This window comes from Motacilla alba, chromosome 8 (genome assembly GCF_015832195.1).
Source record: "Motacilla alba alba isolate MOTALB_02 chromosome 8, Motacilla_alba_V1.0_pri, whole genome shotgun sequence".
NCBI lineage: Eukaryota > Metazoa > Chordata > Aves > Passeriformes > Motacillidae > Motacilla > Motacilla alba.
In genome coordinates, this window is record NC_052023.1 from 30636269 (window position 1) to 30648221 (window position 11953).

Consider the following 11953-nt stretch of genomic DNA (forward strand, 5'->3'; position numbering starts at 1 on the left):
ATCCAGTGCTTTCTCTGATCTCTGCCCACCCTGCAAGGCTCAAGTTGGATAAGCACAGCAGAGCACCCACTGCCAGGGGGTGGGATGGCAGAGGAGTCTCCTTCCTGCCTTTAGGCTGCAAATACCCCTTGCAATAAAAAGAAAGCTGGACCAGAACTCTACTAACTCCATCTCCAACCTAATGCAGCCAAACTCACAGGCTCAGCTTTCTCCAAAGCAACCCTGCTAGCAAACAAGGGTGGCTTTGACAAAACCGTGTTGTCAGGACAAGCACCAGGAGAAGACAGAGATGTTGAAAATTTTTTTTTTTCCAGCAGGTCTGAACTTGCACTGAGCAGCTGATGCTCAAGACAGCCAGAAAAGTCCCATCCCTCGCATGCAGCCAGGAAGGAGGTGCTGCTTCCCTCTCCCAAACCTGTGAAAGAGAAGAGGCCAAGGAGCAAAACCTCTCTCTGAGAGCTCCTCAGTGCTGGGAGGTGTGAAAAACGTCCCCCTTGCTGCAGTGACAGGCAGGCAGCTCAGCAGCCTCCCTGAAGGCAAACACCCTCAGCAGCCAAGGCTGAGCACAGCTCCCAGGATTCCTCAATGGGAGAAAAGTTCATTGAGGAATTTTTAGGCATAATTCCACCCGGGAAAATGCAAGGGTGTGGCATTCACATTCTCCGAAAAAATCCCTTCGCCCAGGACTTTTCTCCTGGGAAGCTGAGAAGCCTCAGAGAAAAGGAAAACAATTCTTATCTCATTTGCTTCTCTGGTGTTGTGCTCATGTGTGGAATGTGTTAGGAGATTGTTTACCCACAGGTGATTGTTTCATTGGACTCTGCTGTGAGTTGTTTTGACTCTTTGGCCAATTGGGGCCAAGCTGTGCTGGGACTCTGGAGAGAGTCACGAGTTTTCATTATTATCTTTTTAGCATTTTAGTAAGTATCCTTTCTGTATTCTCTAGTTAGTATAGTATTCTTTAATATAATAGAGTATCATAAAATAATAAATTAGCCTTCTGAGAACGTGGAGTCAGATTCATCCTTCCTGTCTTCATCTGGGGGGAATGCAAATATAAAACAAGGGAAAGGAAGTTACAGCATATCAGGTGTTGTCTCACAGGTTGTGGAGGGATGGGGAGAAAAGCAACCCCTGTGAGGCTACTCTGGTGACTAATGAAAGAGTTGGGATTTGTAGCAGAGCTCATGGAGATGAGGCAGGTTCCATCACAGCACCATCCTCCGTGGTCAGGTGTTTGGAGCTTGCCAAACAAGCTGGTCGGCACCACCCAGGGAAGGTGGGACAACACCAACTGGGATTTCAGGTGGGTTTTGGGAAGGACAATGTCCCACTGACCTCCTTCCCCATGGCTGGGATAAGCACCAGAACATTTGAAAGCTGCTTTAGTACAATGCCAGGGACCTTCCTGAAGTTTTACAGAGTCATGGAATGGTTTGTGTTGCAAGGAACCTTAAAGATCATCCCATTCCAACCCTTTCCATGGGCAGGGACGCCTTCCACCAGACAACACTGTTCCAAGCCCCATCCAGCCTGGCTTTGGACACTTGCAGGGATGGGACATCCACAACTTCTCTGAGCAACCTGTGCCAGGGCCTCACCACCCTCAGCCAAGAAAATGCCATTTTGGGAGTGCCCAGTGAACCATCCTCTGCATTTCAAAATGGAAAACGTTGAATTAATTGAAAAATAAGTGATTGTCTGATGAAACTAGATACCTGCTGAGGTCCCTGAATTAATCTATTACACTGTTATCCCTGACATACAAACAGGGGGTGAGGGTGGGAGGGGCAAGGCAGGTACTACACAGAAGAAACCAAGAGTAGTAAATTACATTAACCCTACCAATTGGAGAGGCTGGAAAACGTCTCTGTCACAAACAGCAGCCAGCCTCCCATCAGAATCACACAGGGACAGCTGGGGTCTGCCTGGGAGAGGGGAAGAGGCTGAATTATTCCAGGGGAGGGAAGGGACGAGGATGAAAACGAGCAGGAAATAACAGAAGTTTGGTTGCTGCACTGAATCACGCTCTGCCAGTGCAGGGAGACGCTGAAAACCAGGCTCTGCTGAAGCAGAGGGCTGTGCTGCCATCCAGAGGGACTTCAGCAGCCTGGAGAAACAGCAGAGGAGCAGCGTGGAGTTCAGCTCCACATGAAACACCAAACCCTGCACTTGGGGAAGAACAAATGCTGGCTGGGAAAGGGCTGGGCAGGGAGAGCCCCACAGAATTCACAGCATGACCAGGTTGTAAGAGACCTTCAAGATCATGGAGTCCAACCCAGCCCCAGCACCTCAGCTAAACCCTGGCACCCAGTGCCACACCCAGGCTTTGTTAAACACACCCAGGGATGGTGACTGCACCACCTCCCCGGGCAGCCATTCCAGAACTTTATCACCCTTTCTGTAAAAAACTTTTTCCCAATATCCAACCTGTGTTTCCCTGGGTGCAGCTTGAGGCTGTGTGCTCTGCTTCTGTCAGTGCTGCCTGGAGAAAGAGACAAACCCCACTGAGCACAACCACCTTTCAGGAGCTGTGCAGAGTGATAAGGTCACCCCTGAGTCTCCTTCTCTCCAGGCTGAACGACCCCAGCTGCCTCAGTCATTCCTCACAGGATTTCTGTTCCCAGCCCCTCACCAGCCTCGTTGCCTCCTCTGCATATGCTCAAACATCTCAACATCCTTCCCAAACTGAGGGGCCAGAACCAGACACAGCACTCAGGGTGTGCCCTCACCAGTGCCAAAGACAAGTCCCAAGGGACCTCATGGTCACCAGCGCTGTGCTCGTGAAAAAAGTGGGCCAGCAGCCCCCTGGGGTGTGTCAGGCAAAGCTGGTGGGTCTACCCCTTTCATTTAGCCCTGGTGACACATCCAGAGTGCTGTGCCCCACAGGACAGGGGACGTGGGCTACTGGAGCAACTCCAGCCAAGGTGATGAAAGGACAGGAGCTGGCAGGCTGCTCAGCCTGGCTGGAAGAGGCTCACAGAGGATCTGATCCATGCACAGAGCATATGACGGGGGAAAGAGGCAGAGCTCCTGTCTGCAGCACCCAGAGACTGGACTTCAGACAACAGGCACAAACTGCCATAAAACAAATTCTGCCTGCACAGAGGAATAAACTTTGCCACTGTGAGGGCAACTAAACATTTGGGACAAGCTACCCAGAGAGCCTGTGGACTCTGCATTTTTGGAGGTATTCAAAACCCACCTGGACGTGCTGCTGGGAGAAACCTGGAGGGCTTTGGAGCCTATTCTAGGTGACCCTGCCTGAGGTTCTTTGCCACTTCACTGCCCCACGATAATTCTGTGTTTCTGAGCCATGGCCAGTCCCAGGCCAAGGGGGAAGCTCCTTCCAAAGGCTGGTTCCTGGAAAGCACAGACCACAGTTTGAACACTGCTCCAAGAAGTGCTAACAAAGCTTCCCAACCTGCAGCTGAGGAAAGCAGGAGCTGCCAGGATGCAGTGGAAAAACACAAGGCAGCAGGTCCTGAGTGGAGGCATCTCCTGGGAATCACCTGAGGAGCTCCCTAGAACCACTTCTGAGCCTGTATTATTTCTGAATAAACTTAAGAACAATCTGCCTTAACAGAAATCAGCCTTAACAGAAAAATGCTCTTAATTAACTCAATGGAATAATAAAACATAACACTACAATGAAAACAACAACATGAGAAATTTACTGGAGAAACTAAAAAGGGTATAACTAGCGTATTATGATTTTAGGAGATTCTATTTTGCTTGCAACAACTTGTGGCTTCATCAAAAGCAAAGCAATCATTATGTTCCCTTTTGTCCATATTGGCCCATCTTAGTCTAAAACTGTCTTTTTCCATTCCATATTTAATGATTTTGTTCTGCTGGTGGGACTCCTGTCTCCCTCCCTCTGTAGAAATATTAAATAATGCCTCCTGGGAGGCATCTCCTGGGAACTACCTTGTCCTTCCATGCTCAGCTCCTGAGGAACTCCCCGGAACCACTTCTGAGCCTGCACTGGCTTGGACCTTCCTCGAGTGCCCACCCCTCTGGCAGCCCCTGGGAGGCTCTGCAGTCACTGGAATTAACTCAGGGAATTCCTGGAGGGTGTGCCAGAAACCCAGGCTTTGAGGAAATTGGGTGAAGGATGCTGCTATTTCCATGCTATTGCCAGGATATTCAGCGGAACTTGAGTTCATGCCAGGTCAGAAAAACAAACTCCTCCCCAGGATGCAAACCTTGATCAGCACTAGAGGGAAGCAGGGACAGCACATGGAGGTTCAGGGCAGATACCTTTTGGAGAGGTGTTTCTCTGCTGCTCAAGGCAAGGTGCCATGACAAAAGCCACATTTCAGTGCACCCATTGCCAAGTTTAGTACATCCAGAGTCCCTTTCAGTGCCTGCACTGCTCTTCATGCAGGGGGAAACATAAGCAGAGCCATATTAACAAAGAGACACTCCTTAGGCTTAGAGAAGTTAATTGCTTTGCAGGGGTTTCTAGAAGACTTGGAAGCATGGGTGGATCTACAGGAAGGATGCTCTCAGTTATGGCATTCCCAGCATCACCTGCCACCAAGACCTCAGGGCTTTGACCTGCAGAGCCCCCAGAGCTCCGCCTGAGCTGCCCCAACCCTATTTCCCAGGCCTCCCAAAGCCCTGGGGTGATGATATCAGACATGTGAAGAGGAGCCCACTGTGGGGAAGGACAGAAGATGGTGCTGTGTTGGAACCCCTGGTTGCTGAGAATTTTAGACTTTCTCTGCTGCCAGGCACTGACCCCCAAGAAAACACTGCCATTTGACCTGAGACTGTGGAGAAGGCTTCCAAAACTGAATGATAGAACTGGGATTGTGGGTGTGTAGTTTAAATAGAAGTGTGTAATATCACAGGGTGGAAAACTTAAGAGTTTAAGGTTTTAGAATATAGTAATATCTATAAAGCAAAATGGATGTTTTAGGACAGAGGCTGGTCCTTCTTCTTCACCTTCTTCTCCATGGGTTTGGGTGGTTTTTTGTGATTGGATAAAAAAGTCCACATTGAAAGGCACAGGGGGTTGGTTATTGGGTCAAAAGTAAAAATAATTTAGGTGTCATTTCTTAATTGGACAGTTTATCCTTAAAAGGCCTTGTAGAGAGAGAGACAGGGCTCCATTTTTACCTTGTTAAAGTATTGAAAAACTCACAATTTGTGAGACTGTAACATAGATAAGAACTAATAAACATCTGAGTCTGAACAAGAAATACTGTCTCTCAATATAATCCCAACCTTGGCAGAGAAAAGAAGCAAAAGAATCCACAGTGCTGAGGAATATGCTGGGAGACAGCAATGGAGCTGGCAGCCCAGCACACACCAAAAGGGTGCTTTCTCTCATTCAGCACCAGTAAAAAGAAATTTAAAAAAAATTGTAAGGGAAAAAAACCCCTCAACTTCATCTGTAATCTGGGGTGCAGAATGTGCACATAACCAGACAGAGGCTGCCAAATCATAAAAAGCCAGTGAGATCTGTGAGCAGCACCCTGCCTGTCTGCAGCCTGTTCTGTTCTGTTCTCTCCTGCTTCCCATCCAACCACACGGAGGCAGAGCTGCAGAGCACCCCAGCCCCAGAGGCTCCCCACGGGAGCAGCACAAAGCTCCCTGGAGCAGGGATTTGCTGGGTCTTCTCTTCCTGGGAGCTCCCTAGGCTCCCAAGAAAAACCAGACCTCGCAAATTCACAGCACCAGAGATGTGAATTAAGATGCTGCAAGACAGGACATCACTTTTATTTACATTATCCTTTGGGGTCACTATGCTGGGGGCAGAGTGCTTTGCTTCCCAGACCCTCCACCCACCCCTCAGTGTTGGGATACTGGGACACACAAGACAGATGATGGACTTTGGACCTGGCTAGCTTAAGAGATTTGGTAACAGGATGCCTTGGCAATAGCAAACAGAACTTTGAGGATTAAATCAAGATTGCAAGAAGATTCAACCAGATGGATTTACTGGAAAAAGAAAACTACATCAGACTTCTGCAAGCAAGAGATGTTTAAAATGTATAAGTTTGTTTACGTGATCTTTAACCCAATCACTGTAGTAAAACATTACTAGCCTTCCTAGAAGTATAAAAGTATATAAGTATAAAAGCAGTTGTACTCCACAATAAAATCAGGTTCTTTGGCCACGTCAAAGACTTCCCCATTTCTCCTCGCTGATACCTCAGGTGCTCAAAGGCTGAATTACAGGTCCAACCTTCACTGTGCCACAAGTCTGCTGCTTTCCCCCCAGCCTCCTCCATTCCCTGCCCAACACCTGCCTGGACCCAGGCTTTTCCATGCATCCTGGCTGTAAATATCATCCCAAAATGAGGGCACAGCTTGCATTCCCCAAACTGCACAAGCCAAGCTTAACGAGTCTCCATGCACATGTGGGTTTCAGCCATGCAAAGCAGGGTTGGGTCCTGTGTGCTTCAAATTCAGACTGAAGCCTTTCTGGGATGTGCTCCCTGTGTGGCTCTGCCTGTCCTTACCATCAGCTAAGGAAGCAGCTGCTCCTCCTGAAGAAGCCACAGGAGGTTCCCTGTTGGCTTATTTTGATGAGGAGCTTTTCTTCTGAGCTGTCTCCAAGCCTGACACTATCCAAAGGATGCTGCCAGGCATCCAGAGCAAAGACAGCAGTGCTTCTGCCTTGGAGCACTGCAGATCTCTCCTACCTGGAGAGATACCTCCATCCCTGACCCCAATATGTGAGCACAGGGATGGGGGGCAGGGCAGCAGGCTGGCACTCTGGAAGAATGGGGTTTATTGTCTGCCCTGGGCTGAAGTCCCTCAGACATGAACAAGGTGGGCTGGTATATTCGTTTTTCACCATAAATTTAATGCTCCCCCAGAGCCACTGCCCCACAGGCACTTTGTGTTTTTGTGTTTTCTGTTCTCTGCCTTGGTTTCCTCTCAGAAAAAAAAAAAAAAAAAAAAAAAAAAAAAAAAAAAAACAAAACCAAAAAAAAAAACAAAAACAGGGAAAACAGCTTTTTGCCCTTCCTATTCCTATTCTACTTGTGGAATTGTTTCTCTGGCAAAAGGCAGCAGAGGTGGAGGTTTTAATGAGGGTCAGACTTGCCAACACTGGTGAGCACAAAGAGCCTTTCTTCACTACTCTCAGAGCAACCCAGATCGAGAGCAGCTTAACCACATCTGGCTACACACCAGGAATGCCACATCTGCAAGGACAGGGGAGCAGAGGGCTCATGCAGCAGAACAGAGGCACATGCAGCATCTTTGATTGTGCCCAGCACCCTGCAGACCACCCAGCCACAGCCTGCAGCTGCTCACATATTTTCCATGCTTCCCATGTCCCATTTAATGCCCACCATCATGCTGGAGCTATGGGAGAATACCCCCCTCACTGCTAACCAGAGCCAGACTGCTCCAGTGAAAGCCCCCAGGGTGATCCAAGGCACATGAGATGGGCCCTTTGGAAAATGAAATCACTGGGAAATTGCTTTATTACTAATAAAATTACACATAAGGAAATCAATTTGCCTTTTCTCACCCATAGGGTATCCATCTGTTCCCAGAAAACATCTCTGGTTCTGGGGTTGCTGGTTCTGCACACCTGCCTGGGCGCTGGCAAAGCTTTGAGGGGGGGAACACTGATGGCTTGTCCCAGAAGGATAGAATGGTTTGGATTGGAAGGGATCTTAAAGATCATCTTGTTTCAGCCTCCTTGCCACAGGCAGGGTCACCTTCCATCTGACCAGGGTGCTCCAAGCCCCATCCAACATGACCTTGAACATTTCCAGAGATCCAGGGGCAGCCACAGCTTCTCTGGGCAACCTGTGGTGGGCCTCCCTACTCTCACAGTCAAGAATTCTTAACCTTAAACCCACTCACTTCCAGTTTAAAGCCATTCTCCCCCACCCTACCACTGCCTGCCTCACCAAAAGTCCCTCACCTCCTGATGTTTGAGTCTGATGCTAAAGCAGGAACCTCTGGCATGTAGTTTTTGTAGGTTGATGGGGTAGCAGGGCACAGAAGTCTGGGAAAGGAACAGATCAAGCCCCTTGGTGCTCACCAACATCCCAGGAAGATGCGTGGCAGAGGCAGGTAGTGCGGCTCTCTGGTCCTCAGTGGGACATGGGGTCTGCAAAGCCCAAGGGCCAGAGCCTATCATCCTCCCCAGCATCACAGACTTCCAGAAAACCATCACAAAGCAGGATGAAATGAAAAACCAAATCACCCAGGAGCTGGGAAATGCAAAGCCAGGACCCTTCCAGCCTGGGGAAACATCCTCTTAAACCACATCGGGATGGCAGCAGTGCCTGGTGCTGAGCATTCCCACTGTGTTAAAAACAGAAATACTGGACTTAGGGGCTTTTTTTTGAAATACTGGGTTGCTGGATGGAGCAACTGAGGGCAGCCAAAGGTGGGCACATCCCACCAGCAGGAGCAGGAAGGAAGAGCTCCAGCTCCATGTCCCTGCCACCAAACAGAGCTGTGGAGCTGCAGGCTGCTAATTAGTGAGCCGACAATTAACACAGCCACCCCTCTGCTTCCTGCCCCGCCATGATGAATAAATCATGCACCCCCAGGGGGCTGCAAAAGATAACGAGGCACTGAGCACCTGCTGAGCCCATATGGCAATTTATCATTTCCCCTGCAAAGTCGCCTGAGTGCCTGAGTCGCTGGCCAGGAGGATCCCCGGGCACAAAGGGATGAGCAGGGCCAGGGAGAGCCCAGCCTCGGCCATGGGCTGCTCTCCAAAAAAAAGCAGGAGCAGCCTCAGCCTTATCACAAGTGGTTTTATCATGGAAACCATCCCAAAGAAACCCTACCAGCCTCACACAAGCAGAGTGCTGACCTAGATCTTGCCAAAGCAACGTGCCACATCTAATTAATTCAGGGGCTTCCATCTCCCATCTCCTTTGGGTGTTTTAATAAACATTATTCCCCAAATCGGGTTCTGGAGGCAGGGAACTGCTCCAGACCAATGACAGTGGAGTAGGATGTGCTGCAACAGCTTATCCCAGGAAATCTGGCTGATTGCTGGGCAGGCACTGGGAGGGGAAGCTTTTATTTATTGTTGTTAATATTAATATAATTATTTTATTGGTATATATGATTAATATTAATGTTATTATAATAAATAATATTTATTAACAATAATATTCTGTTATTTCATAGTGGGACTGAAGCACGTGGCTGCAGCCTTGTCACACAGTGAGTGTGGGGTGAGAGAGGCTAATCCAGGACTTGGAGCTGGGCTTTTCTCACAGCACCAACGCAAACCGTGAGAATAAGTAGATTAAAGGAAAGTAATAAATAAAGCCTGTGGGTTCTAGCTCTTGTTTCCTCAAGTTTGTTAATGTCCCAGGTTGCTCTGATTCAGAAAGACTTGGGTGCTTTTTAGAATTGAGTAGAAATCATGGAAAAAGCCTCTAAGATCAAGTCCAACCATTAGCTCAGCATTTCCAAATCCCACAAAAAATGCCCCCAACCACCATATCTACAGATAATCCCCTCTCAGCTGGGTCAAGCCACAGCAAAAGCAGAAAGGCAACAGCCCCAAACGTTATCTAAATACCCAGATACAGCCAAGGGAAAGGAGGACTTCCGAAGCAGAGAGCTTCCAACTTTCACCTACCACCCCCCAGTTTGGGGACAGCCATTCCCATGGGATGCCACCCTCCAGCTCAGAGCCAGGAGATGGAGCACAGCTGGCCCTGGCCACCCCTACAGGGATCCAAAAGGACACCCCCACACCCTCCTAGCAGCCCCACACAGGATGGGGAAGGCTCCCACTTCCCCCAGCTGCCCACCCGGGCTGGGCGGTATTGTATTTGTAGGGATGTCCCGACAAAGGCAGGAATGATGCATCTGACTCCACGTTCTCAGAAGGCTAATTTATTATTTTATGATACTCTATTATATTAAAGAATACTATACTAACTATACTAAAGAATACAGAAAGGATACTTACTAAAATGCTAAAAAGATAATAATGAAAACTCGTGACTCTCTCCAGAGTCCCGACACAGCTTGGCCCCAATTGGCCAAAGAGTCAAAACAACTCACAGCAGAACCCAATGAAACAATCACCTGTGGGTAAACAATCTCCAAACACATTCCACATGAGCAAAACAGAGGAGAAGCAAATGAGATAAGAATTGTTTTCCTTTTCTCTGAGGCTTCTCAGCTTCCCAGGAGAAAAGTCCTGGGCGAAGGAATTTTTTCAGAGAATGTGAACACCACAGGGGGCTCTCTGGTACTTACTCCCACTCCTTCCTCCGCGCCTGGGGCGTGCTCTGCATCTTGTGTGCCTCGTGTGCCTTGATGATGTCCCTCTGCTCGATGAGCCCTCCCCGCCGGCGTTTGATCACCTCAGGGCTCACGGCCACCAGCTGGGCCAGTCCCAGCTCCGTGGCACCGCCTGCCTCGCCATCGCAGCAGCGGGAATCATACAGCGCTTCGAAGGAGGCGGCGCGGGACACCAGGGCCTGGGCCAGGCTCTGGGGCTCCAGCAGGTTGCAGGACTGGGTGTTCTGCATCAGGCCCAGGCGGTGTTGGCGCCACGTCTCCTCCTCGGGCAGGGCCAGGATGCAGCGGGACGAGGCGGCGTCCAGTTCAGCCGCCCTCGCCGGGGCGCTCATGGCGCACGTCCCGAATCCCAGCATGGCTGCTGCTGCTGGGGCTCATCACTCTGGAAGGGAACAGGACAGAGGGAGGCTCAGGGGTTTGCTGGTTTTGCCCCACAATTCCCTCCATTCCTCCCACATCAACCATTTCTCCTTGGTTTGCTGGGCTGGACCCTGTCACAGCAGGACACACATCACTGGATTCCCAAGGTTAGGGCAAGGGGCAGCACCTCCTGCCTCCCTCAACTGAACCCAACTGAACTTCTTGAACCTGCAGCTCCCTGACCCAGTAGCCAGCCCTCCCTGGAGCAGCACAGCTCAATGAGATGGGAAAAAGATTTGGGACACGTGGATTAAGCCACGCTGGGCTCCTTCCATTTGGTTGGTTTTCCTCTATGCGACACTCTGACTGGAGCATCCAGATCCCCCTTCAGCCCCACAGCCAAGGGACAGCCAGGCAGCCCTAGAGACAGGCAGCACTTCAGGAGGCTGGATGGGGAAATACCAGCATGGCTTTGAGCTGGGACCTGCACATGGGAGCCAAAGACAGGGAACAGTGCCAGGAGCACCACACGGAGCAGTGCTCCTTGGCCAAGCAAAGCAGGTGATGCCCTACAGACAGGAGATGCCCGTGGCCAAGACTATACCCAAAGCCATTGTGAAATGCTTTATTTTCGTGTTGGAAAAGCTCTGTTTGGCCTCTTATTGGTGCAGGAAATGCTTTGATTTGGCAGTCCCAGAAATTCCCTGTCCAGTGTTTGCCCATGATGAAGGTGAAAAAGGGGATGAGAGAAAGCAGAAGGCAGCCAAGGCCATTGCTCCCTTCCTTACTCCATCCCTAATGCAGGAGAAAGCAACCCACCAAGGAAAAGGAGGATTTGAATCCCCCAGTCATGCAGCAAGCTAAGCAAATCATCATCTTAACCCCTTCCTGGGGCATCGTTTGGAGATACCTCCAGAGCAAACAGGGATGGTGAGAAGAGAGGATGGGATAAAGGCTGGGGAACACCACAAAAAAAGCAAAAAATAAAAAGCAAAAATAAATTAAATATAGGGGGAAAATATTAACAGTAGCTGAGGGGACAAAAGCAATCCTAGTCAAAATAAGCCTGCCATTCCTCACAAGGGGAAGGGATAGAGGGCCCTGGGGAACATCCCATTTCCTTCAGGTAATGCCCTGTAAATAGAAGGCATCCAAAGTCACCCTCTGATTTAAACTAGTCCTGCCCAAGGGGCACTCAGCCCTTGGCAAGCTCTCCAGAAAGAAGGCAACTGCCAGCAAGAGCCTCAGCAAATTAATTAGCATATTGATAAGAGGAGTTTGGCTGCTCCCACTGCGAGCTATAAACGGATCCTCCACTCCACTACTTTGC

At 49.6% G+C, this 11953-nt stretch overlaps 1 protein-coding gene across 7 annotated transcripts in view; it reads right to left on the minus strand.

The window, feature by feature from the left end:
- The window catches only part of CACNA1E (calcium voltage-gated channel subunit alpha1 E), a 109533-nt gene extending 98888 nt beyond the window's left edge, over positions 1-10645 (minus strand). For 5 of the 7 annotated variants that reach the window (XR_005257816.1, XM_038144572.1, XM_038144568.1 and 2 more), the window contains exon 1: positions 10219-10645. Coding sequence is in view for 6 of the 7 variants with exons in the window: in XM_038144572.1 (XP_038000500.1) it covers positions 10219-10619 (401 nt within the window). In the remaining variant the exon portion in view is untranslated. The remainder of the gene's footprint in view (positions 1-10218) is intronic. The other 2 variants (XM_038144565.1, XM_038144567.1) reach the window with 1 other exon arrangement.
- Positions 10646-11953: the final 1308 nt, after the last annotated feature.